The sequence below is a fragment of the Mrakia frigida genome, assembly GCF_051309035.1.
Source record: "Mrakia frigida strain ATCC 22029 unplaced genomic scaffold BDY24scaffold_18, whole genome shotgun sequence".
Taxonomy (NCBI): Eukaryota; Fungi; Basidiomycota; class Tremellomycetes; order Cystofilobasidiales; family Mrakiaceae; genus Mrakia; species Mrakia frigida.
In genome coordinates this window covers 396,950-420,224 of record NW_027481263.1, presented here as the reverse complement: position 1 = coordinate 420,224, position 23,275 = coordinate 396,950, and the positions used below count along the sequence as shown (strand labels likewise).

The following is a 23,275-nucleotide window of genomic DNA, read 5'->3' as shown; positions in this document are numbered from 1 at the left end:
GAAACCATCCCTCTCGTCTCGCCGTCTCGTCGTTCGCGTCGTCTCGTCCTCAACAACCAAACCAAACTCGCCTCGCCTGTGCGACGTCGACCTCGACCTCGATGGCTCAAGCCCGAAACCCAGTCCCAGGGGCCTCCCCGATGCACCCAATTGCAGGAATCTCCATGAGCTATGTACCAAAGAAAGCAGAGGGCAATCGCTCAAACGAGGAGGAAAAGGAAAGATCGCGTCGAGGAGCTTCTATGTACGCTCCTTCCTTCCCGGGGACTCCCGCCTCCTAAGTCGTTTGAAGCCAGATCCTTGAATCCAAGGCACAGCTCTCTAGGAAGTAGAGTCGAGTTCGAAAGCAGCAACGAGCTCTGGAACCTTCGTCGAGCGAGGCTCGCAGGACGAGTCGAGCTCGATTTCGAGCTGGTCCTGCTGCTTCTCACCACTACTCTCCTCGATGAACATCGACTTGGACCTTATTTTCAGCTGATTACAACTCGAGAGCGGTGCACATCCTCGAAAGGGCAGCCAATCCATGTCTCCAGATCTCTCGACCAGGCGAGCTCGTTCTTCCTGCCCCCCCCCCTTCCTTCCCTGGGGGCTGATTTCGACCTCTCCTTCCACCCCACCGACTTCCTCCCTTACAAATAAGCACGAAGCAGGATTTCCTGATGTTGTGAAGCGAAGGAAAACTCACCGCTGAGTCGAAACGCTGAGATTCCCTTGGACTTGTTTCCTTTACGCCCAACTAAGAGCTCGACCGCTTGAAGCGACTATGCTGGATCTTGAGAAAGCACATTGTAGTGTTGTTGCCTAGAGGAAGTGAGTCTGTATTTGAGCAAAAAGGAGAGCGAGAGTCGCTTCAGTCTTTGTGAGCGAAAGGAAGGAGGGAAAGGGGGAAGGGAGTTTGGTCGAGCTCATCACCTCGAAGTATGCGAGGACCTCGTTCGACGGCTCCTTAGTAGTGAAACGCAATCTCTCGCTCGTACGGAGAAGGAAAAGGTAGAGAAGAGGATAACGAAGAGCCGAAAGTGACTGTTGGAAAGTTGTAGGAAGGAAGAGAGAGGGAAAGGGGGAGGGTGATGGCGCGTACTGGCGGTCGAAAGGAACAAAAGGCGAGCTCCTCCTTTCTCTTCTTCACCGCCATCCACCACCTCTCCAAAGTTCGCTTTGGACTCCTAGATGATGTCAAAGGTCAGTAGGAGTCCCCAGCGGTCTCCTTTCGCTCCCAGTCCTGAAATCCGATCTCGACGTTCCCTCCAGACCGAAGCTCAACTCGTCTTGCCATGGGACGTCCTTCATCACATCCTCCGCCTCGCAGACCTTCCCGTACTCGCTCTACTCTCCCGAGTCTCATTGGACTTCCTACAAGCGGCTTCTTCTTTGCTCTATCGTACGGTCAAACTCGATTCGCACCTCCAGATGGATCGGTTCTTCTGCGAGACGACGCAACCCGACTCGGTGAGCTCAGCGTCCTTCCGTCCTTTCCTCCTCCTCGTTTCGTCTTCTTGACCTAGTTCTTCACCTTTTTCTTCGCTCACACAGTCCATAGAGCCATCAAGAATCACTCCCTACCTCTCTTTCACCCAGATCCATCACCTCTCCCTCCACTTCGGCTTCGTCTCCTCCAACATTGAAGCCCTCAACCTCCCCGTCTTCCCTTTCGTCCCAGCCTCCCGCCTCAGCATCCCTCATCACGCAAGTGTCCTCGCCATTGAATCTCTCGAGATCATCCTCCACCCAGCAACAGCAGACAGAGGTCATCAGCTCCTCAAGACGCAGATCCTCAACCGATTGAACCCAACGATCTACACCCTCACCATCCTCCACCCTCCCATGCCCACGAACATCCCTTACCCGACCATCTGGAGACCCATGGGAGACCCTCGTCGCGTTCCCTACAGTCTTCAGTTCTGGGATCGTCTTGACAAGCTCGTCCTTCTCGGATCCCTCCCCTTCGCCGTCACTTCTTTCTCTCCCGCTCGGCACGAAGTCGTTCTTGATTTGAGGTCCAGCGAGGAACAGGCTTCGCCTACTCCGTTACACCGGATGGGGAGCGTTCAAGCGCCGATTGGGAGAGCGGAGATCGCTCGGAGGATGTTGAAGCTGGGTTGGGTTGGGAGAGGCGGGAGGTTGAGGTTGCTCGTTGGGACGGAGGAGGATCGAGTGAGGTTGGAGAGTGAGATTGGGTTTTTTGGAGAGGCAGTTCGAGGGAAGGTTGACGTTGAGGTGTGTTAGCGAGGGTGGCTGTTGGAGGGCTGGTGGTGGTGAGGAGAGTAGCGTTCCTCGACTCGACGTCGACGCGTCGGCCTTCGACGCACGGAGACCTTCCCTTCTCGAGTGAGTCTCCCTCACCTCCTTCGCTTCGACCTTCCCGTCTGCATAGAGACTGATTACTTCTGCTCCTACTCCCACAGCTTCCTTCTCCTCCATCACTTTCCTTCAACCTCTCGAAACATACCTCATCTCGCTCTCTTCGTCGCCCGATTCAAACAGCTTCACCTCCACCTCCTTTTCGCCTACTTCCCGCCATAACGAACTCCTACGACTCTACGTTCATTTACTTCTGACCTCAACTCTCTCGAAGGTCAGCGAACCTTCTCCTCTCGCCCTCTTCCTTTCGACGCGTCCGATTTTCGTTCTGACCTGCTTGCTCCTTCGCCTCTCCATTACAACAGCTCAAGACGATGTACGGACAACTTCACGGGTCAGCAATGGCCTTAGATCGATGAGCTTTCATGACAGTATCGGGGCCAGCGGTATAGATCAAAGATGTGGTGAGAGAAGCAAGAACGAGGTCGAGCTTTGAAGTCCTGAGCACCTTTCGAATCTCCGATGACATAGTCGTCGATCGATTAGTGCGTCCAGCCTTCGAAAAGAATCATCTTGATCAGTCAATAGAAGAAAAAGGAGGAGGAGAGAGGGAGATTATCGCATGTCGAGCTTCGTCGAAATGAGCTCCCTCTCCTCCTCCTCCCTCTCTTCTCTTCTTTCTTCCCTAACGGTCACGCCCAACATGACCATCCACCCTTCTCACCCTATCCCTCTAGCAGCGAAACCCGTTTTTGTCTCCTCCTCTGGTCTCTCCCAAGATCCAGCTTCTACAACACCGAACTCGCAACCTCGTCCCTTCCCCTCCTCCTCCGATGGTCCCTTCCTCGCCATTCGAGCTGCCTCTTCTTCAACCACTCCAGCTCCACCTCCTCCTCCCACAACAGCCCCTACAGCTTTACCTCAAAGCTATACTACTCAGCTCTCGGACCTGCTGCTGAGTGCTGTGGTTCCTGGAATTCCAAAGACGAAGGGGAAAGGAGGAGCTGGAGCTGGAGCGAGCAAGCTCGTCGATTCGGAAGGGAGGAGGCTGTTGACGAGTAAGAAGGAGGAGTTGAATTTGACGACTACGACGCAGAACTTCAGGTGAGTCTATAGGTGTGGAGGAAGGGAGGAAGGACGGCGGTGAGCTCGAAGATGGGAGGGAGGAGGATGACGTTCACTTCTTCGACTCTCTTCAAGCTCAGCTTCGATCCTGTCTATACGTAAATCCTTATCATTCGATAGCTGACTCTCGGAAAACCTTCTCCTCTTTGTTCGCTCCCAGGAAATTCGTCCTCAAAGTCAGCTCAGCTCCCTCGCTTCCTCCCTCCTTCGTTGAGCTCGGCTAACGGCCCTCCCGCTCCTCCCTCCCTCCCTTCTACTCCCTACCCTACAGATCGGCTGGCTCTTCACTCTCCAAGACCACATCGAACAACTCATCTTCTGGCATCGCCCTTCCCACTCCGTCCTGTTCCTCATCTCCTGGACCATCCTCTGTTCGTTCCCATCTCCGTTCCCTCGTGCTTCTCCTTCGCTCGAGCTCACCTCTCTCTCTCCTTCTTCCTCGCAGCCTTCAAACCCCATCTCCTCCTTCTGCTCCCACCCCTTATCCTTCTCGCCTTCCTCCTCGCACCGTACAACCTCCCTCCGCTCAAAGTCTCGCTTCCGACGCTTCGAGCAACCCTAGTTTGGGAGGACGAGGACGAAGGATCGGGAGCAGGGAGCGACGAGGAAGCTGGGAGGAGGGAGAGAACGAGTTCGCCGAGTAGGAAAGGGAGTGTAGGTTTAGGGAGGAGCTTCTCGATCAGTGGGACGTCGGGGGATAGAGGGGGAGCGGGTGGGAAAGCTGAAGGCCCTGTGAGTTTGGTGGCGAGAGACGCGTCGAGCCGGGACGAGTGAAGACGACGCGTTCGAGGCTGATTCCTCCTCCTGCTTCCTACACGCAGACCTCGGCCCAAACTCACGCACTTATCGAGGAACGTAAAGCCGAAGCCAACCTCTCTTCGGTGTACTACCAGAATATCCAGGGAATTCAGAATCTCATGGGGATGTTGTGAGTTCTTCGTCCGCTTCTTTTCGTTCCACTCTCCTTTCTTTGCCTTCCTCCCCTCTGACGCTCATTTCTCTTCTTCTTTGTCCATTTCTTGCGTTCACAGTGCCGACGGCTACGACTCTCTCGCATCACCGCTCACGACCTTCTTCTCGCCAACCCATCCTCTCCACCAAACTTTCATCGCCGCTTCCCTCGTCTCGCTGCTTCTTCTCTCGTTCTTCGCTTCCTCCATCCCTCCCTACGCGGTTCTACTTCCCGTCGGATGGGGACCTCTTCTCGTCGGACTTATGTGCGTTTGTCGTTCCTCATCTCTGTCGTCGCGTTTCGTCTCTTTCCCTCCCTCGCTCATCTTCACCTTCCTCCTCTCGTTCTTCTTCCCTCACAGCCCACCAACAACCCCTCTCCCCCTCGTCCCACCACCCTCCTTAACCTCCCTCCTCTCCAAACTTCACCTCCTCATCCTCAACGATCGCATCCCACCCAACCTCCTCTCCCTTCCCCGTCGAACCGTCTCCATCTACGAATCTCAGAGGTTCTCCACCCCAAGTTCGAGTGCGAAGGAAAGTTCAGGGTGGGGAGAGCCTTCGTGGGGTGGAAGAGAAGTTGGGAGCTCGTTGCCTGGTGGGGCAGGAGAGGCAGGAGCGGTGGTGCACGGGTTGAACGAGTTGGTGTTGGAACCAAAGGAGGAGTGGGAGTGGTTGAAGGGAGAGGAGTGGTATGTTGATAGAGGTGGGGAGTGGGTCGATGGTGGGGCGGTGGGCGTTGACGCTGGTGAGTTTATTACTCTCGCTCGCTCAAAGTTGAGGCTGAAACTGTCGGCGGGGTTCGGTTCGACGCGTCTCGGTTTCGTTTCGTGCTGACTTGTTTGCCCTCCGTTCTTTGTTCGGTGTTTCACAGAGGGATGGTCCTATCTCAACTCGCATCATCAGCCTTCTGCGACTCCCTACACGAGCTCGATTCCTGTGGGACCGACGGGAGAGGACGTGGAAGTTGGGACGGTCAGAAGGAGGAGATGGTGGAGGAGAGGTGTTAAGGTGGCTTGAGTAGCGGCTTTCGATCGAAGAGGGTTCAGCTGGTTGATTGATGATTGCCTTTGACGATCGAGTCGAGTGCTAGGAGGAAGGGAGAGAGAGAGGCAGAAAGAAGACGGCAATGAAAGAAAAGGACCCTTTCTTGATGAGGACGCGATTCGATAGTTTGGTCTCATGATTCTCCCCTTCTTGTTGTTCGCTCACTGCTCATGTCTTCAAATTTTGTCCTCTATCTTGCTCGCTCTTGCTCACTCGGTGATCCTTTGCTCGTGCTAGACAAGCAAAAAGGAGTCGGTTACTAAGGAGAGAAAAAAGTTCGAACTCCGAATCCGAGAGCTCCCTTCCTCCTTTCTCCTCCTCCCCTCCTTCCTTTCTTCTCCAAACCATAACCCCATCCATCCACCCTCTTCTTTCTTCTTCCTTCTCTTGTTTCACTCAAGGAAGAGGATCTTCTCGTGCCGGCTCCGATCCATCGGCGAACTCTCCTCTGAAAAAAAGAGGACGGGATTCGTCGTTCGAGGACCGGTTCACCACGAGTCGTCCTCGTTCCTTTCTCTCGTTCCTCTTTCTTTCTGAGGTTGAGTCGATGGATGGAAAGGGATGGGGCTTCTCGTGTGTCGGGTCGTTCGGGTGACGCAGCGTTCTTCTCTTCGAACAGAAGAAGGAGAGGAGTCTGCGTCGTTTGAGGTGGACGTGAGTCCGCAACGAGAGTCGTCCTCCCTCTCCTTCGTGCGTTCGTTCGTTCCTTCGTTCGTTTCCTCTTTCTGGTTGGTAAGGGGCTTCTCGTGTCATAGAAGGTGGTGAACGACGTTCTTTCCCTTCTCTCTCTGTCCTTTGGGAAGAAGGAGAGGAGAACCGTCGGTTCGTCATCTTCGCTGTACGAGTCGTTCCTTCTTCCCTCCTCCCTTTTCCTCTTTTACATTCTTCTCTGCAGTATCAATGAAGGCTCGAAGGTGCCTCTCGCGTAAAAGAGGATCCTTCGGAGCGATGTGCACTCTGTCTTTGAAGACGTTGAACCGTCGCTCCTCCATCTCTTCCTTCACGAGTCGTCTCTCTTCCTCTCCTTTCCTTCCTCTCTTTCGATCCTGTTCTCGTCTATTTCTGAGATGGGACGAAGCGCTTTCTCTGCGGCTGGGTTTGGGAAGTAGGGCGGCAAATCTTCCCTCGGAAGGTCCTGTTCGCCCCTGCTCTCCGAGCTCATCGGATCCAGCGGTCGCTCTTCTTTCCTCTCCCTCTTCATGTTCTCTGTTTCGCTCTGGGTTCTGGGAGGAAGAGAGGTTCTACATGGTTGGGATAGGTGACGTGTGATATCCTCGTGAGACCTCGTTGAGCCCGTTACGGTTATAAAAGCGAAATCCCACGAGGCGCGTCGTCCAACCTGCCCCTCCCTCTCTCGTCCATGTTTATCTGTGCTGCTTCATCTTTCTTGCATGAGATCGTGGTATACCGAACGTTCTTCTGGTAACCCTCGCGGTCGCTCTCTCCCACCGCATCAGAGGCGAGTGGGTGAGAGCTCGCGTCTGGCGGTCTCAGAAGTTCATCTTGTTCCTTTCTTCCTCTCTTTTTGGTCCTTTTCCTTTTCTTTTGCGCTGGAAGGGAAGTAAAGGGCAAAGTGGTGGTGTATGCTCCGTTTGATACGTTCGCGGGAGATCGTCTAGTCCGTCACTCGCAACGGAGAGACGATGTTCCTGCGAGACGCGTTCCCCAGCCTCACACCTCTTCTGAGCTCCCTGTCTTTCTTCGACTCTTCATGATAGGGATGCAAGAGAATTCACGTGGCTCCTGCTTTTGTATTGAGCTCCTTCTTGCTTGACATCTTCAATCAACTAAGAAAGCTCGCAACGAGAGTTGGCACCCGCTTCTCTTTTCTTGCTTCCGTCTTCCTCTGAGCTCTGTACATCCAACCTCAACACTCGTCCAACGTCCCCCGTTTCTTGACGATAGTCTTGCTTGAGTGGAGGTGGGGGTCGTTACAGAGCCCAGGAAGCGGACGGACTCGACTGCTACAGTGTCTCGCTCTCTTCTTTTTCATCTTCACTCGTACCCCGTCTTTCCTCCTTCCCCAAGATGGTCACTCGTCTTCCAAGTTCCTCAGTGGTGGCTTCCTTCGACAGTCGCGAGACGAGACCACGTTTGGATGCTCAGAAGTCGCCAGATCATTCATTTGGGATCGAGCTCGACGCGTCCAGGGACGACTTCGATTTCGCCTTTTCCTTTCCATTGAGTTTCTAGTTGAGTAACGGCTACTGACGTATGTCAGGCCCTGTCGGTGGCTCTCTCATCCGGTGTGGCCTTGGAATCTTCAGTCTTGACGTTGAGAAGAGAAGAAAGACGAGAGTGAACATCGACGCTCAACCGATCTTAGTCGTTTCGAATCCACAAGAACTGCTTTGACAACGCACATCGAACTTTGAGCTGCTCTGTACCATCTGAACCTACAGTAAGCTACTCAGATCTTGAGGAGACGTCAGAAGGCGAGACGGAGAGAGAGACGAACGAGGGCTGAAACGACGACGTTGAACTTCTTCCGTTCGCGACGAGTCCTGCCCTCCGAAGCTAGATCTTCGAGGCGAAAATTTGACCGAGGGCTTCTTCTCGATACTGTTCTCCGTCTGGCTAAAGGACAGATGCTGCTGTAGGGCAGAGCAGGAGGGAGATCGCAAACAGAACCTCAGCCCTGACGCGTCGTTTCTTTCCCTCGCTCCCTCTTCCAGGCAGCCGAAACCTCTTCAATCCTTCCTTCCTCTCGCAAAGCTTCCCTTTCTCGCAGTCCCCAAGAGCTCAGCCCAAGCCCTTCGGTTGAAAGCTGAAACTCTTCATGCCGAACAGAACCTACTCTCACCCCTGACGAGCCGTAAGAAACGACTGCGAGGTGACGTGCCTTCCAAAGCAAAGAGGATCAGGAAGGACAGGTGGGAAGGGGCCGTGTCTTCTCGCCACCCAACTTCCATCTTCCCTTTCTCACCCAAACTTTCACCCAAACGTGCGTAAGAAGTCATCTCTTCAGAGCTGAAATGTGCACCAGTGACGAGGGGAGAAGGTGTGAGCTGGTTGTGGGACGGTGAGAGAGTGGAAAAAGGGGAGGAAGGAGGGGAGGAGGAGGTGGCCATGCTGGACGAGAGAGAGAGGGGGGGAGAGGAGGTAGAAGCGAGGAAGAGTTGATTCTCTTCCTCGTTCGAGCTCGAGCAACCACCTCCTCCTTCTACCTTACTACCTCTCTATCAGCTGAGAGTGATTCTAAGAGAAGGAAGGTGACGCTAGCACACACCTTCCTAACGAGCGGAGATGGGGCGATCTCACCATCCTTCCTTCCCTTCACCTTTTCCTGACCCCTCTCCTTCTTCGTCTTCTTCTTCTCTCCTTCCCTCGTCGAACAGCCAACCCACCCAACTCTCAACTCATCCACAATGTAAGTTTCTCGCTCTTCCATGCTTCAGCTCAACCCTTCTCCCTCCGTTTTGGAAGGTCAGCCTCGTGTCAGCTGCTGATCCCCTCTTCACCTCCTTCCCCTTCTTTCGTCCTCTCTCGTCACAGGGCTTTCACCGCTTCTGATATCCTCAAGATCGTTCGTAGAGCTCTCCCATGATTGGTGATGGGACGAAGTCGGAGGAAGTGCATACAGCCGCAGGAGAGGGAACGAGCTGACCTCTTCCTTCCTCTTCGACTCCATGCAGATTCTTGCTATCGTTCTCCCTCCTCTCGGAGTCTTCCTGTACGTCGCCCATTCCTCGCTCAACCCTCTATAATGAAGAACTAGCTTGCTGACCTTCTCTTGGTTTGACTTCTACAGTGAGCGAGGATGCGGAGCTGATTTCTTGTACGTCCTCCTCTCCCTCCCTCCCTCCCTCCGTTCCTTTCGTCGCTTCATGCTCACGCCTTCTTTCTCCCCTTCTTTCCTCAACTTCAGCATCAACATCCTGTTGACTGTCCTTGGATACATGTGAGTACTTTGTACTTGTTCTTGAGCGTTGGGGGTTGTCTCGTCGACACTCGACACAAGACAATCGAGCTCAAGCTGATCGACCTCCTTCCTTCCTCTCCCTTCCTCCTCTCAGTCCCGGAATCATCCACGCTCTCTACGTTAGTCTCAGCATCTTTCCTTTCTACACTGTTGGTGCCTCTGCACCGGAGGACTTTGGAGGGAGTGAGAGAGTGATGGAGACGCGTCGTTGCCTCGCCGGTGGACGACGCAGAACGAGCGAGGAGAAGGCGAGGACTCCTTGCTTGTCGGGTTGGGGAAGTGATGATAGACCGCCTGCGGTTCGAATGAGGGAGACACCATTTCCCTCTGTTCGCTTCGCTCAGCCTCTCGACTTCCCTCCTCTCGCCGCTCGTCTTCTCCCTCAGCCGTCTCCCACTTCGTCCTCGTCAAAACCACTGACGCCCGCTCCCGTTTCTGCTTCGTCTCCAGATTATCCTCAAGTACTAGATTACCTCTGCATCTCACGCGGCCTAGGACCTCGCTCAGGCGAGAACGGGAACTGAGGGAGGAGAGGAGAGGAGAGGAGGAGGACGACGAGCAGTTTGACCTTTCAACGATTAATATACGACGCTTTAGCTTTATTGGCCTCGCAGCAGATTTGGAAAGCGGAGAGCTATCTCGCGGCCGAGTTTACGATGCCTGAGTTGGTGATGAGAGAAAGCAAGGGAAGAGGAAGAAGCAGAAAGCAGAGAGATCTTGTCACGACGCGCTCGACTCCTCGGTCGATTCTCGGTATCAGCTTTCCCAACGATGTCCTACTATAGCAGTAGCTCAAAGGAAGGTGAATAGTGATCAAACCGGGCGAGGCACCAAACAAAAGGAAAGGGCGAAGACAAGAGGGAGAGCTCATCGTTTTCGAGTTGCCCACCAACCGCTTACCTTCCTCCTCCTCCTTCCCAAAACCTCCTCTCATCGCCACTCATCGAGACACAGGATGATTCCTCCTCTTCCCTGGGTCAAACCCTTTACCCGAGGCGTGGATGCCTTTCGAATGAAGTCCTTCGAAGAGGCGCTGACCTTCTTCGACGAGGTGAGCTCGACTTCCCTTCCTTCTCCTCCCGACCCTTCCCTTCCCTCACCATTCTCGCCTCCTTCCTTCGTCCCCCTTCAACGATCCTAAGCTGACCAAAATACTGTCGTTACTTCAGGCCGTCAAGATTGGTGGATCTCAGCTCGCTCTCTTTTCTTCTCGAGCTCAAGTCCTCGACCGACTTCGAGCTTTGGAGTCTCTCTTCCGCGAGGAAGGAAGAAGGATCGCTGCAGCAAACGAGGTGAGATTCTCTTCGTCCAATGTACGATCTATCACCTCAGCAAGACAGTAGAGCAGGAAAGGAGTTTGCATGCCTCTCTTCTTTTCCATTTCATTGACTTCCCTCCGATCCTTCCTCAGGACGTCCCTCGCCTCTTCGAGCATCTCTCTACCCTTCCCGACTACCTCCAAGCTTCCATCCTTTCCTCCTCTACCACCAAAACCAACTCCCTCAACGATCTCCTCCTCCAAACTCAAGCTCTCGTCCCTTCCCTCCTCAGCTCGAGGCCTTTCATCGACCACCTCCCCCCTGAGATTCTCCTCGCTATCGGTCGATTCTTCGTCTTCACGTCCAGGTCCGTCCCTTCCTCTGGACGTGCTTTCCAACTTGCAGCCGTCTCGAGGCGTTGGAGGACCATTTTCCTCGCAGATCGCGCTCTCTGGGGAGATCTGTGGTTGACTGGCAAGTCGGAGAGGGAACTGGACCGCGTCGAAGCCCACCTCCAAAAGGGTCCGCTTCGAACGCTCAGCTTTCGGTGCGAGCGTGGCAGCGCGGATACGATCTCAAGATTGTGCTGGAGCTTGGGGAGTAGGGGGACTGGGTTGCGGGAGATCGATGTGTCGGCTGGGACCTCGTTCAGGTTCGACCTCCTCTGGACTCTCGTCGGATCTCCTCCCCTCACCCAGGTCCGCGCAGTCGATTTCCACTATTCGGGATCCCCGCCATCCATCATCAGTCTTCCCTTCTCCCACCTCCCATCTCTCACCTCCCTCTCTCTCGGCTGCATCATCCAGCATCCTGGATCGTCCTCACTCCTCCCTCTCCTCCGCCTCCTTCCCAACCTCGCCTTCCTCAGCCTGAGGGGCTGCACCAACCTGCCGCTCATCCTACCCACGATGGACAACACGTCAAGACTCGAGCTTCTATCCCTCACTTCCCTCAACCTCGCCGACGATCAGTTCGACAATCCTCTCCAACCTTTCGACCTCGTCGCGCCTCTCCTCACTTCCCTCTCTCTCAAGGAGAGTGACGCCTATCCCAACTACCTCTACCCACCCCATCACCTACCTTCCCACCACTCCAACCTCCAACTTCTTGACCTCTACTACGATCGCGACGACATCGAGGAAGAAACCATCCTGTCCCTTCTTCGCCAACTCCCCTCCCTCCTCTCCCTCTCCTTCACGGTGCTCTTCGAGACCATCTCGGACACGACCATCAAGGCTCTCACCATCCCCGAGGTCGGAGAGGAAGGAGTCTTCGAAGGGCTCTGCCCCATCCTCACCGAACTGAAGCTTTACGACCTTCTCATCTCAAACCGAGCGATCCGTCGTTTGGTTCTTTCGAGGAAGGGGGCAGGAAGGGTTCCGTTGCTGAAGCTCGAAGTGACCTACGAAACCATGAACCGGAAGTCGTACGAGTGGTTTGAAGCACACGTGGAGGAGTTCGAGAACGTCTACTTTGGGGACGGTTCGGAGGAGGTGTCCGACGTCGACGTTTGATCTGCATGAACTTTGTAATCTTCTGCGACTCAAACGAAAGCATCTAGGAAAGATATCGTAGCGCCTTTCCTCTCTAGATCGGGGAGATGCAAGAAGCCCTTCATCTTATCACAGCCGGGGATTCGATTTTCGAGGTCTCAATCTCGAGCGGGTCGCGACGTCTCTCGACCCGGAAACTTTTGGAGATCGGAGCAAGAGTACAAAGCTGATACCTATCCTTGCGTGTCAGTTAGAAGCGGGGTGAACTGAGTGAACCCTATCAAAACGAATCAGCCAACGGGAGGCTTGGAATAGTGGGAGAACAGTGCGGACGAGGCGACGCGTCGATACTGTCCCGTCGCTTCTCTTCGCACTTTCTAGCCAATGGGGTCTATCGTAAATCATCATAAGCAATCCAATCTAGTCGACTCTATAAAGCAGTAACGGATACATCTAAGTGCAAAGCAAAGCAATCTTCTAAAACAAAGCAAGTCCGGATCTAAAATTCAAGCTCGAGGAGGGATATCGTTCTTGAGGACGTATCGGTATCGAACGCTTCCATCTCGAACACCGTTGACGGCCTCGGCAGCTCGGCTCATGGGGATCTCCTGGATCCAAGGCTGAACGAAGAGGGGAAAAGGGAAGACGAGAGTCAGTTTCGACGCGTCTCGACCTCGAACTCTTACTGATCGACTTCTCCCACGGAAATCGACCAGCAACTATTCTTCGCAAAGATGGAGAGGGAGAGGGAGAGCAGACTAACCTTGACGCCCTTCTCGTGGGCGAGCTGAAGCATGGCGACGGCCTCCTTCTTGGATCCAAGGAGGGACGATCCGAGGTGGCATCCGTTTCCGAGGAAAGACATGGCGGAGATGGGAGGAAGCATACCTCCGGCGGGGATTCCGACAGTGATGATGGTTCCGTTGACTGGGGAGAGCGAGGATAACGAGGAACGAGTCAGTCAAAGGAGAAGAGGGTGGGAGACGAAGGAAGGGCGACACGTACTGTTGACGCATTTGATGAGCTTGTCGAGGGGGAGTCCATCAACACTATCGACAGTAGTAAGAAGAAAATCGAGTTCGAATGCATGCTTCTTCTCGAACTCCTCTCCGCCTCCGGTAACGATGATGTGGCTGAAGGAGAGGGAAGAGAGGAAAGGAGGGACGCGGAGTCAGTTTAAGCTTCTGAAGGTCACCGTAAAAGCTAGATTCCACAGTTGCAGGTGCAGGTACAGAGTCAAGATTGTGAGGTGATTTTGGGGAACAATTGTCGCAGGGAAGAGGAGAGGGAGAGGAAGGACGACGCGTCGTCGGAGACGCGCAAGAAAGAAACCGCAGACTCACTCGGCTCCCATTGCGAGGATGTCGTCCTTCTTCTTCAAAGAGTGAGTGAAGGCAAAGACCTCGGCTCCAAGAGCCTTGGCGAACTGGATGGCGATGTCTACATAAAAGAACGAGCAAGAACGAACGTCGTCAGACGAGAGTTGAGCAGACTTCGCCGAGAACGGAAGCTTTACTCACGTCCAAGTCCTCCGATTCCAACGATTCCGACCTTGGATCCAGGACCGACGTTGTTTCGGACCATAGGAGAGTAGACGGTCACTGGAGAAGGGGCAGCAAGAAAAGACGCGTCGAGGTCAGTTCGAAGGTTTCGTTCTCGAGCCCGTTCGCCCCCTCAATATCGCAAACTTCGAAGAACGGAAGACCAAGACAAGAATCAGAAGTGAAACTCACAACCAGCACACATCAAAGGAGCAGCCTCAGCTCCGCTCATTCCCTCAGGAATACCGAAAACGAATCGATCGTTGACTCGGATGGAATCAGCGTAACCTCCAGTGGCGAGATCTCCGTTCTCGTATCGAGCGTTGTAGGTGAAGACCTTCTTGGGGCAGTACTGCTCGTTGTCGTGAGTGCCTGAAGGAGAGGAAGGAAGAAGGAAGCTCAGCGATGCAAAAAGGAGAGGAGAGAGGGAAATGAGGAAAGAAGGACGAACACTGATCACAGTCACCGCTGTGAAAGCGAAGAAGGGGTAAGGTCAATCAAGGCTTTGAAAAAGGGAGCTCGAGAAAGCGTCAAAGGGGAGAAGCTCGTTGGCTTGATCAGGAGAAGAGGGCAGGTGAAACGCGTCGACGGCAAACTGACGCGGCCGTCCCGCTCCGTTTTCCCAGCCTGCAGTACTCCCAAGAAAAGAATTGTAGACTCACTCAGACCACACAGCAGCTCCGACTCCGACGTGGTCACCGACCTTGAACTCGGTGACCTTGGGTCCGACTCGAGAGACTCGTCCAACGACCTCGTGTCTGATGCGAAGCAAAACGAATCGAGGTCAGTCAACGAGAAGGTTCGAGGACCAGAGTGTGAGAAAAACTCACCCGACGACACAGGGAAGAATGGGAGGTCCCCCTGGAAAGAAGAGAGTCAAAAAGGATGAAAACGTCAGCACAAGTTCCGAAGAGCTCGACCCGCGTTCGACGAGAGGAAAGAAAAAACTCACAACCGGCGGTGATCGTGTGGACATCAGATCCACAGACACCACAGTACTCGATGGCGATGTCGACGTCGTTCTAGATTCAACAGGAAAAAAAAAAGCAAACAAGTCAGAACTCGACGGGGATGAACAGGTAAACGAGAGAGTCGGAGGGAGGCAGGGAGAGGAGGGAAGACTCACATCCTCAGCGGTCTTGAGATCGTAGGAGATGAGCTTGAACTCGGTGGGCTTGGAAGTATCGTGAATGGCGTATCTGGAAGGGCGAAGTAGAAGGACGAGGAGGGAGGGGGGAGAGAGGAGGGAAAAAAAGGGAGGGGAGGGAACGTGGTGAGCTCGAGATTTTCCTTTGCCGCATCATGCCACCTTCGTCCCTCCGACCCATCTCTCTCCTTCTTTCCGTCCGCTGAGAAGAAGCACTCACCCTTGAGCTTGAGCGGTCATGATGAGAGAGGTAAAGTAGTAGAGTGGAAAGGGGAAGGAAAGTCGGTTGGGGTTGTTGGTGTTGGAGGAGAAGAGAAGAAAGGAAGCGTCGAGCTAAAAAATCGTCCAAGGTCGGACTTCCCTTTCTTTCAAGGCCGGGCTGAGAGTTGGATTGATGATGCGGCAAGGTGGAGGTGGAGGTCCTTCTCGCAAGGCCTTTGAAACGAGATCTATACAAAGCGGCCGAGGGAAGGAGGGGGAAAGGTGGGGCGAGTTGTCTCGCGGGAGGCAAGCTTCTTCAGATCGAAAATGGTAAAGTTTTGAGAGATGACGTGTGGGAAGTTGATGAAGGTCGGGATACTGAGATAGAGTGGCCGAAAAGAGTGCGAGACCCAGGAGAGTTTTGATGCGAGAATGCTGACAGAAGTCTAGAAGAAGTTCAGCCCAGATCGACCTTCGATAGTGAGCTATGATCGAGCACTGGGAATGAATACAATACTGATCTGAAGAACGCGACAGAGGGTCGACAGAGGCTGACTTTGAGACGGACGTGTGTAAAGCTCGTTCTGGTTCGAAGGGAAAGTGGACGCGACGCTCTCAGCTGTGATTTGAGAGCCGACGCGACTACTAACCTTTCTCTCTTTCTCCTTCATCTGGCCGTAGGACCTTTTCCGACTTCGATGGGATCCCTCTCCTTCAACCGGCGCCTCTCTGAAGACCTCTTCAGTATGTATTTTATATATCTGCTGCGCTCCCTTCCCAAGCCCCAGGGACCAGAAAGAGAGAAAACGCCTTCTTTTCTGTTTGCCTCGCCTCCCTTCTCTCCTCCCCCTCCAACCCAAATCAATGGCCTCGGCTCCCTTCCCTCCCTCCCCTCCCCCTCCCTTCGCCTCCTTCGACACCTACACCGACAGCGTTCGTATCGTTCAGGGCTTGATGAACGACGAACAGGATACCAGCAGCAGCTCAGAGGGTCTGGGAAAGAGGAACGGGGAGGAGGAGAGGGAAGAACAAGATCAAATCGGTGAGCTCGATCGTCCCTTCCCTCCTTCTTTTCTTCTCCCTTTCGCCCTCCGTCTTCTGCATCTGTTCGGATAAAGCAGAACGTAGAGGCTGGACGTAGATCTGAAGGCTGTTGAAGAGCCACCTTCGTTTCATACATATCTTCACGAAGGAGCAGGAGAGAAGGAAGGAAGGACGAGGGCAGAGCATGCATCCCTCTCCATGGGCCAGGCTTTTTCCCTTTGTCCCATCTCTTCCTCCTCTGCAAAGAGCTGTTCTCCCCAAGAATCCGAACCTATCTGGCTCCTTGTTGCTTCTGCCTACTCTTCATAGGAGCTCTACTCGTAGAAACGAGCTCACGAGAGCTCGAAGCAGGGGTGAGAGGTTCAGAGCTGGGAGGTCGGAACGTGGTCGGCTTGAGCTTGCTCTGTTTTCCTCCATAGCGTTTGTTGAAGTTGATGTGGCGAGTTCATCGATTCCTTGAACTCCCAGGCTGTCTCTGTGTACTTCTCTCAAGGAGAAAGCTAGCAGAGCAGCGCTCGAGCTCGAAGAGGACAGAGCCGCCCTTCCCCGGTCGTCGAGGAAGACCACCGTCTTTTCTTTCTGCCTGTTTTCTTCCACAAGAAGGCTCGCTGACCTCTCCTTTTACGCTGCGTTGATCTCGCGTCGAACAGCTACTCTTCCGTCTCCCATCTCGCCGGCTGGTCGACTTCACAGCGCGAGTTTGAGCTCGGAATCCTCCCTGGGTGAGTTCAGCCTCGTTGCTTCCTCCTTCCTCCTGCCTTCTTTCGTTCCCCCGAAGGAAGCAAATCTTCACAATCTCGGGATTACATCTTCATCTGGGCTCTCTCCCCAGCTGTGAAGATATTCAATCTGCTCCCTGTGGGGGAGAGCACGAACGAAGGACAGTTGATTGGGATTGGTCTTGCGGCCCAATCTTCCGAGATAGCCAGCTCGCAAAGCTTTCCATCGGCCTTTTGACTGATTCTTCTCTCTCCCATTCGCTTTGATTCAGTCACAGCGATGTCGAGTTCCTCGACGATATCTGAAGAGAACGGAGTGTATGGGTCCGGGACGAGTGAGCTCTCCTTCCTTCCCATTCCTCTCCTCCCCTCCGGCCGAAACTCGACGCGTCGAGCGTCTCTTTTCTTTTCTTTTCCTACTCACTGTTTCCTCTCCATCTCTTCGCAGTCTCGCGTTCTCAACTCGAGACCCGGTTCGACCCGCGTCTCTCGCCTGATCTTAACAAGGGAGGAGGAGCTCAAGCCGCGTCGACTTCCTCCGAAGGAGCTCAACCCGGTGCTGCAGCCAGAGAGAAGACCAAGAGGAAGAGCAGCAGTGAGTTTACTCTTCCAACATACGGACGCGATGCTCAGTGTCCTTCTGAAGAGTGATCTGACCTCGCTCGTTTCTTCTCAGGTCCATCTTCGACCACGCTTTCGTCCTCTCGCAAGCGGCCGACACCAGCCTCTAGATCCCAGAGCGATACCACTCTCACCCCACTCATGACCCTCAAGACTGTGAGTCTGAGTTCCTCGCTGATCATCGAGGGAAATCTTGCGTCTGACGATCTAAAACCGTCGTCTTTCAGTTTCATCAGGTCACGTCGCCGTCTTCCCAGCCCTCGAATCTCCTCCAACCCATCGACGTCAGCACCAGTACCTCCTCGACTTTCACGCCCTCCTCTCTCCCGACGTATAGTCACACCGCATCTGGTCGCATGTCTCCCTCGTCGTACCACGCTCTCCAACGAGGAATGTGGGAGCACACCTCCCCTCCTCCCTCGTCTCAACCCGATATCGCTCCTCCTCCTCCTTCAACCAACTTCGACGAGAACGAGTACGGGTACGAGGCTCTCGCCAGCGTGATGGGACTGGATCTCGAGGCTCCTCTGGGAAAGTCAAGCTCGTCAGCTAGCAAGGTCTCGTCTTCGAAAAGCCCGTTCCCTGGAGAAGACGCGACCCTCTCGACGCGTTCGGATTCGCATTCTGGAGCAGCGGGTATCAGCTCCTGGTCCATGGGAGTTCCTGCTATCGTAGGAGGCTCATCGTCGTCGAACGGATACCCTGCGGATCCACTCCCGTCCTTCCCTCCACCTCCTCCTCACTTCTACCACGACCGACACCCGTCCACCTCGTCGGCTCCAGGAAACTACTCTTCAACCCTCACGTCCTCCTCTTACCCTCCTAGTGGACATCTCGACATTCCGTCTTCGTTCGCCGCTTCATCGTCCCTTCCAAACTGGCCGTCCTCCTCAAACGACACCCAACTCAACGCCATCGCTCCACCCTCGAATCGTCGTCAGATCTCCGATGGACCCTTCGTCCTTCCACCTCCGTCGTCGCTCATCGCTGGAGGACTTCCAAGATCCGATTCGAGACCAAAAGCTCTCGCTCGCTCTACGTCGTCGACATCAGCCTCGAAAGGCAAGGCAACTCGACCAGCGGAACCCTCCTCGTCGTCTTCGTCGTCGACGATGCCTCCCCCTTCGGCGCCCCTTCACCCCAAGACTGGAAAGGTCGCTCAAGCGGGAACGAAGACGGTTCGATACAACCAGCCCGAGAAAGCGTTCAAGTGCTTGGATTGCCCTCAGAGCTTTGTGAGTCTACGTCCTTTGTTGTCTCTCGTCGCGTCGGCGTCGATTCTCGTTCTCTTGCTCACGGCACTTCTTCTCCGCCTTTTTCAGAGCCGAAATCACGATCTCAAACGCCATCAGAAGATCCATCTCGCCATCAAGCCCTACACCTGCACGAACTGCACCAAGGCTTTCACTCGGAAGGACGCTCTTCGTCGACACCTCACCGTCAAGCCCGAGTGCGGAAAGGTCGTCGAGATGCCCAAGAGTGCAGCCAAGCTCAAAAGGGAAGCTTCGGAAAAACTCAAGGCCCTCGGAGGAGCAGGCAAGAAGGCTGGAGGAGGAGCGAAGAAGGGACAGGCGAAGGCCAAGGACGAGGAGGACGAAGACGACGAGGAAGAACGATCTGGCGAAGAGGACGGGGACGACGACGACGACGAGGAGGAGGAGGAGGACGAACTCGAAGGATCCCCTGTTGGATCTCAACGCGATGGAGGACTAGGAGACCTCTCTCCTTCGACGACCTTCCGACCTTTGATCAACCTTCCTCCCCCGAGTGACCTTCTTCCCGTTCTCCCTCCTTCTTCGCACTCGTCCCATCACTCCTCCTCCAGGTCTCCTCACCTAAACCCTTACCACCTTCCCTCGCCATCCTCTCACAGCTACTACCCCGATTCGAACAGCGGCCATCTCCCTCTTCCTCCTCACGCGCCTCAACACCTCGCTCACTCCTCCTCCCCCTCATCCAACTACTACCCTTACAACGCTCCTCCGCCTCCTCCTTCTCTTCCCATGAACGGATACCCCCATCAATCTCACTACTACTCTCCTCACGACGAGCAACCTCCAATCCTTCCTCCCATCGGCCTTCACCCGTCGCCCTACTCGAACGGAGATCAGTGGATCCCTCAACCTCAGCAGCATCAGCAGAACTACGCTGCTTACCCTTCGGCTAGTCTCGAGGAAGGGGCGAGGGAGGTTGGGGGAGGTCAGGAGGTAGGGTGGCACGGTGGAGTCGGGCAGGAAGCGAGATGGGAAGACTCTCGACTCGACCATCAACAGCATCCGAACCACCACGTCGACGATCACGTCCTTCCTCCTATCGAGTGGAACTCTCACCATCAGGAACACCAGCCGTACGAAGGGGGGGTCGGATTGGGCGTTGATGTTTCTCTCGAGGAGGAGGAAGACAGTAGCGAGGACGACGACAGGGAGGAGGGCAGTGGGGAGGAGATGGAGGAAGAGGCGGATCGATCGATTTGAGCGATCTGAGTGTATACTTGTAGCTACTGCATCGCTCTCTACTTGGTCTACTCGCTATATCGTGTTGGTTTTCGGACTCGTTGCTTTGTTTTTCTTCTTTTCTTTGGGATCCTCGTCGTCGCGTCTTCGTTCTTTCTTTCCTTCTTCTTTCTCTCTCTTACCTTCGTTGTAACTTTTTCTCTCTCACCGATCCCTCAGCTCCTCTAGGCTATCGTTCTTTGTACCCCTTCTTCTGGTTGTTCTTTTGATTCGTACAAGTCTCGTCGCGTCGCTTTTTCGCCTCGTGCGCCTTTCCTTTTTTGTACGGCCTTCAGGTCCCTGCCGAAGCTCTCTGTCCTTCTCTCTATTTCGTGTGCTTCAGGTTGTAATGCATGTCTCGTGGATCCCGGACCTTCGTTCGCTCTCGGAAAGAGCCGAGGAGTGAGTCGAAGGACGCGACGGGCAAAAGCGAGGTTCTCGTTCCTAGAGTTCGTTGCAGGGGCGAAGTCTGGAAAATGTCGGAGAGCTTGAGCCGAATCATCCCTGGGTTTGAAGCTCACGTCTTTCCAAGTCCGAGGGAAGTGCCTTTCAGAAACGCTGAGAACGCGTCGTTGACTCGAAGCCATGGTCCTCGTGTGCTCGTCTCATCTCTTTTCTTAGAGTGCACTTCATCCACTCCGTCTCCAAAGCCATCTAGGAAGCAGCTGCAGCGACGACCTTGTCCGCTCCTCATCTCGAGGTCAGACTGGGAGCTCGAGGAATCGCCTGCCGTATGCTCACGCTTTCGTCGTCTCGTTTCCTTCCCCTGGAGAAGGTCAACCCGTTCTTTCCTTGCTCGTGAACGAGCGAACTTGTCTGAGAGAGCACCGAAGAAACTAGCAGTATCGACTCAGGTAATAATCACGCCTCTCCTCGAAATCAACGAACTCCTAATCTCTCAGCTCCGACGCGTCTTCTCCTCCTCGTCCTCCTCCTCCTGCAGCACCTCCTCCAGATAAACTGCCACCATCCTCACCTCCTCGAACGTCGTGTAAAGCGGTATAGGCCTGTCCGAATCAAGATACAAAACGAACGCGTCAGTCTCAGCCTTGCCCTTCTGAACTTCTGCTTCTGCCCCTCTCCCGCTCCTCCCTCCTTCGGCTCCTCCCCTCCTCTCCTCCCCTCCTCTGCCCCACCCAAAGCCCAGAAAGATGCCGAAGTACTCACGCAAATCTAATAACCTCCGGCTCCCTCTCATCGCCCATCACTCCCTTCCTCACCAACCCTTCAAACACCCTCTTCATCCTCTCCCTCCCTCCCCTCTCCCCCTCCTTGACACCTTCAAACCTCAAACTCAACTGAGCTCCTCTCGCTTCCACCCCGTCCCCATTCCCATCGAACCCTTCGTTCTCACCCAAAGGCGTAATCACACTAAACCCTCCCTCTTTGAGCCTCGGCGAGCTCTTCAGCAGCGCCAGCAAGTACCCCGTGAGAAGCTTCGACCTCTCTCTGAGAGCAGGGAAGCCTCCAGCGAGATCGATAGTGTTGAGGGAAGCGATGAGAGGGATGAGCGAGAGGAGAGGAGGGTTGGAATGTTGGTAGCCCTGAGCGCCGGGGATGGGCTGGAAAGTGGAAGGCATGGAGAAACGGGTGGAGGGTGCGTGTCCCCACCAGCCTGAGAGACTGAGCGGAGGGAAGAGAGAGAGGTGGGTTGGTGAGTGGGGGGTGATGGGTGGGTGGGAGGAAGGGAGAGGGAGGGAAAGGGAACGAACCGAGGACGCGTCGTTTGGTCCTCCCATTTGGAATGAACAAACAGACCTGCTACGGCTCCTGGACCGGCGTTGAGGTACTTGTAGTGGCACCAGACGGCGAAATCTGAAAACAGAAAATGAGTCAGTTGTTGAGCGAGAGAAGAAGGGAGGACAGACGCGTCGAGAACGAGAAACAGAACGAGAACGAGAGAAATCCGAACTCACCAACTCCCCAATCGTGCAGCTTCAGCGTAACGTTCCCTACGGCATGAGCGAGATCGAACCCTACGATGCAGCCCTGCCGAACCAAATCAAAATCAGAGTGAGCTCGAGTCTCGAACAAAACGAACCTACGAGAGACGGGAGACGAGAGACGAGAGCCGAGAAACGAACCTTCGCCTGCCCAGCCTTGGTGATAGCTTCCAGATCGAACACCTGACCACTGTAGTACTGCACTCCTGAGAACCATACGAGGGCGATCTACATTCATCCCAACAAAACGAACATGAGCTTTTCGCGAACGAACGAAGGAGGGAAAGAGACGAAGCTGAACTGACCTCCTCCCCCTGCTCCTCAATCGCCCTCAACACATCCTCCGTTCTCAAAGTCCCTTCTCCCTCCCTCGGATCCAACTCGATCAGTCCTTCTTCTAAGCTTAATCCGTGAAGGTCGAGGTGGGATTGAACGGCGTACTAATAAAAACAACACGAACCAAAAGAAACGACTTCAATCAGCTCTCTCGCTCGAGCTCGTTTCGTTTCGTTTGAACTGACCTGATCACTAGGGAACGCCTTCCCCTCCATCAAAATCTTCTTCCTCTTGCCCTCCTTCTCAGGTTGGTAGAAGGTAACGAACAGATTGTGCAAGTTGCTCGTGAGGGTGGAAGTACAAGCTACTTCGGAGGAAGAAGCGGCTCCGACGATGGAGGCAAGAGAAGGAGTGACGGTTTCGTCGATGGATTTCCAAGGGCGGGATTGAGGGTGAGAGAAGTGACCTAGGACGGCACTATAAAAATAGAGAGAAGGAGGAAGGGAGAGAGGAGGAGGACGGGGAGGGAAGGGACGAGGTTGAGCTTGAGCTTCGGCCGAAGGAAACGAAACGAGACGAGCGAGAGATGTAGACCCACCGAGATCCCCAGACATCAAGTTCCTCGTTGATGAGCACCTTGGTCTCCTTCGGAAGCAAACCAAGCGAGTTTCCAGCCATGTAGATCGCAGGGGACGCTGTAGAAAAAAGAACGAACGAACGAATCTCGTCAGCTCGACTCGCTCCTTCCTCTCTTGACCTTCTCCTCTCTCTACACGCTCAGCTCTGTCCTCGCTTCTCTCGCTGAGCTGCTATAAGAACAGACTCTCGCATCCACTCACCGGCATCTCCTCCTTCCGCACCCATCTCCTTCCTCGTAGGAATCTCGTAAAGATCCCTGGTTGAAGTCAAGCCGGTTTGGTGGTTGAGAGGGAGCGAGTCCAGGTGAGAGGCGAAGGAGGAAGAGGTCAAGGGGAGTCCGGTGGTGGAGAGGAGAGAGGAGATGGTGGCGGTGGACATCCTTGGAGGGAGAGGGTGGTGGTGGTTTGAGGTTGAGCGACGAGGGAGCGTCGAGCGGGCTGACTCGTCTCTTTCGCTTACTTTCGGTCTTCTGCGATCAGAAAATGTCCTAATCAAAAAAGGTTCCCTTTTCAGAGTCTCCTTTAACTCCCACCTTCTCCATCCCTCGCCCTCGC

At 54.4% G+C, this 23,275-nt stretch overlaps 7 protein-coding genes across 7 annotated transcripts; 5 read left to right on the top strand and 2 right to left on the bottom strand.

Annotated features, from left to right (window-relative positions):
* The first annotated feature begins 1,136 nt into the window (after positions 1–1,136).
* BDY24DRAFT_391411 (uncharacterized protein) lies at positions 1,137–2,719 on the top strand. The gene is made up of 5 exons (XM_076640794.1): positions 1,137–1,182; positions 1,252–1,449; positions 1,534–2,328; positions 2,406–2,575; positions 2,667–2,719. Exons 1-3 carry the CDS (start codon positions 1,171–1,173, stop codon positions 2,224–2,226), a joined length of 903 nt encoding a protein of 300 aa, XP_076496041.1. The 5' UTR covers positions 1,137–1,170; the 3' UTR covers positions 2,227–2,328; positions 2,406–2,575; positions 2,667–2,719.
* A 192-nt stretch (positions 2,720–2,911) lies between these two features.
* Positions 2,912–5,467, top strand: PEX28 (Pex28p). The gene is made up of 8 exons (XM_076640793.1): positions 2,912–3,405; positions 3,587–3,602; positions 3,698–3,797; positions 3,872–4,158; positions 4,248–4,354; positions 4,458–4,643; positions 4,740–5,125; positions 5,252–5,467. The coding sequence occupies exons 1-8, from the start codon at positions 2,924–2,926 to the stop codon at positions 5,395–5,397; spliced, it is 1,710 nt and encodes a 569-aa protein (XP_076496040.1). The 5' UTR covers positions 2,912–2,923; the 3' UTR covers positions 5,398–5,467.
* A 2,846-nt stretch (positions 5,468–8,313) lies between these two features.
* On the top strand, positions 8,314–9,948 carry BDY24DRAFT_391405 (YqaE/Pmp3 family membrane protein). Its single transcript, XM_076640792.1, has 8 exons — positions 8,314–8,368; positions 8,763–8,794; positions 8,920–8,950; positions 9,060–9,097; positions 9,176–9,202; positions 9,293–9,325; positions 9,441–9,465; positions 9,797–9,948. Coding segments are annotated over exons 2-8 (174 nt in total). The 5' UTR covers positions 8,314–8,368; positions 8,763–8,792; the 3' UTR covers positions 9,815–9,948.
* Positions 9,949–10,301: 353 nt separating this feature from the next.
* On the top strand, positions 10,302–12,119 carry BDY24DRAFT_415826 (uncharacterized protein; the record flags this gene model as incomplete). Its single annotated transcript, XM_076643504.1, has 3 exons — positions 10,302–10,397; positions 10,516–10,638; positions 10,758–12,119. 3 exons carry the CDS (start codon positions 10,302–10,304, stop codon positions 12,117–12,119), a joined length of 1,581 nt encoding a protein of 526 aa, XP_076496038.1.
* A 485-nt stretch (positions 12,120–12,604) lies between these two features.
* Positions 12,605–15,026, bottom strand: BDY24DRAFT_407165 (NAD(P)-dependent alcohol dehydrogenase; the record flags this gene model as incomplete). Its single annotated transcript, XM_076642742.1, has 12 exons — positions 12,605–12,718; positions 12,862–13,025; positions 13,104–13,231; positions 13,442–13,538; positions 13,619–13,699; positions 13,832–14,011; positions 14,091–14,107; positions 14,302–14,397; positions 14,470–14,500; positions 14,592–14,661; positions 14,766–14,838; positions 15,007–15,026. The coding sequence occupies 12 exons, from the start codon at positions 15,024–15,026 to the stop codon at positions 12,605–12,607; spliced, it is 1,071 nt and encodes a 356-aa protein (XP_076496037.1).
* A 3,550-nt stretch (positions 15,027–18,576) lies between these two features.
* BDY24DRAFT_334366 (C2H2-type zinc finger protein) lies at positions 18,577–18,816 on the top strand (the record flags this gene model as incomplete). The annotated part of the gene is made up of 2 exons (XM_076637163.1): positions 18,577–18,606; positions 18,694–18,816. Coding segments are annotated over 2 exons (153 nt in total), but the record flags the coding sequence as incomplete, so codon positions are not given.
* Positions 18,817–20,761: 1,945 nt separating this feature from the next.
* BNA5 (kynureninase) lies at positions 20,762–23,245 on the bottom strand (the record flags this gene model as incomplete). Its single annotated transcript, XM_076644648.1, has 9 exons — positions 22,922–23,245; positions 22,681–22,777; positions 22,328–22,559; positions 22,112–22,246; positions 21,948–22,034; positions 21,780–21,852; positions 21,576–21,678; positions 21,031–21,486; positions 20,762–20,870 (listed from the first exon to the last, which is right to left on the bottom strand). The coding sequence occupies exons 1-9, from the start codon at positions 23,097–23,099 to the stop codon at positions 20,762–20,764; spliced, it is 1,470 nt and encodes a 489-aa protein (XP_076496035.1). The 5' UTR covers positions 23,100–23,245.
* Between the last annotated feature and the right edge of the window lie 30 nt (positions 23,246–23,275).

What these genes read in the sequence shown, in the direction of transcription:
- BDY24DRAFT_391411 (XM_076640794.1), top strand. An exon ending in AGACGACGCAACCCGACTCG is followed by an intron (nt 1,450 to 1,533) that starts GTGAGCTCAGCG and finishes TCGCTCACACAG; the next exon opens with TCCATAGAGCCATCAAGAAT.
- PEX28 (XM_076640793.1), top strand. Translation starts at nt 2,924, where the DNA reads ATGTCGAGCTTCGTCGAAATGAGCTCCCTCTCCTCCTCCTCCCTCTCT. An exon ending in CATCTCCTGGACCATCCTCT is followed by an intron (nt 3,798 to 3,871) that starts GTTCGTTCCCAT and finishes TCTTCCTCGCAG; the next exon opens with CCTTCAAACCCCATCTCCTC. An exon ending in GGCGGTGGGCGTTGACGCTG is followed by an intron (nt 5,126 to 5,251) that starts GTGAGTTTATTA and finishes GGTGTTTCACAG; the next exon opens with AGGGATGGTCCTATCTCAAC.
- BDY24DRAFT_391405 (XM_076640792.1), top strand. An exon ending in CTTCTGATATCCTCAAGATC is followed by an intron (nt 8,951 to 9,059) that starts GTTCGTAGAGCT and finishes GACTCCATGCAG; the next exon opens with ATTCTTGCTATCGTTCTCCC. An exon ending in TTGACTGTCCTTGGATACAT is followed by an intron (nt 9,326 to 9,440) that starts GTGAGTACTTTG and finishes TCCTCCTCTCAG; the next exon opens with TCCCGGAATCATCCACGCTC.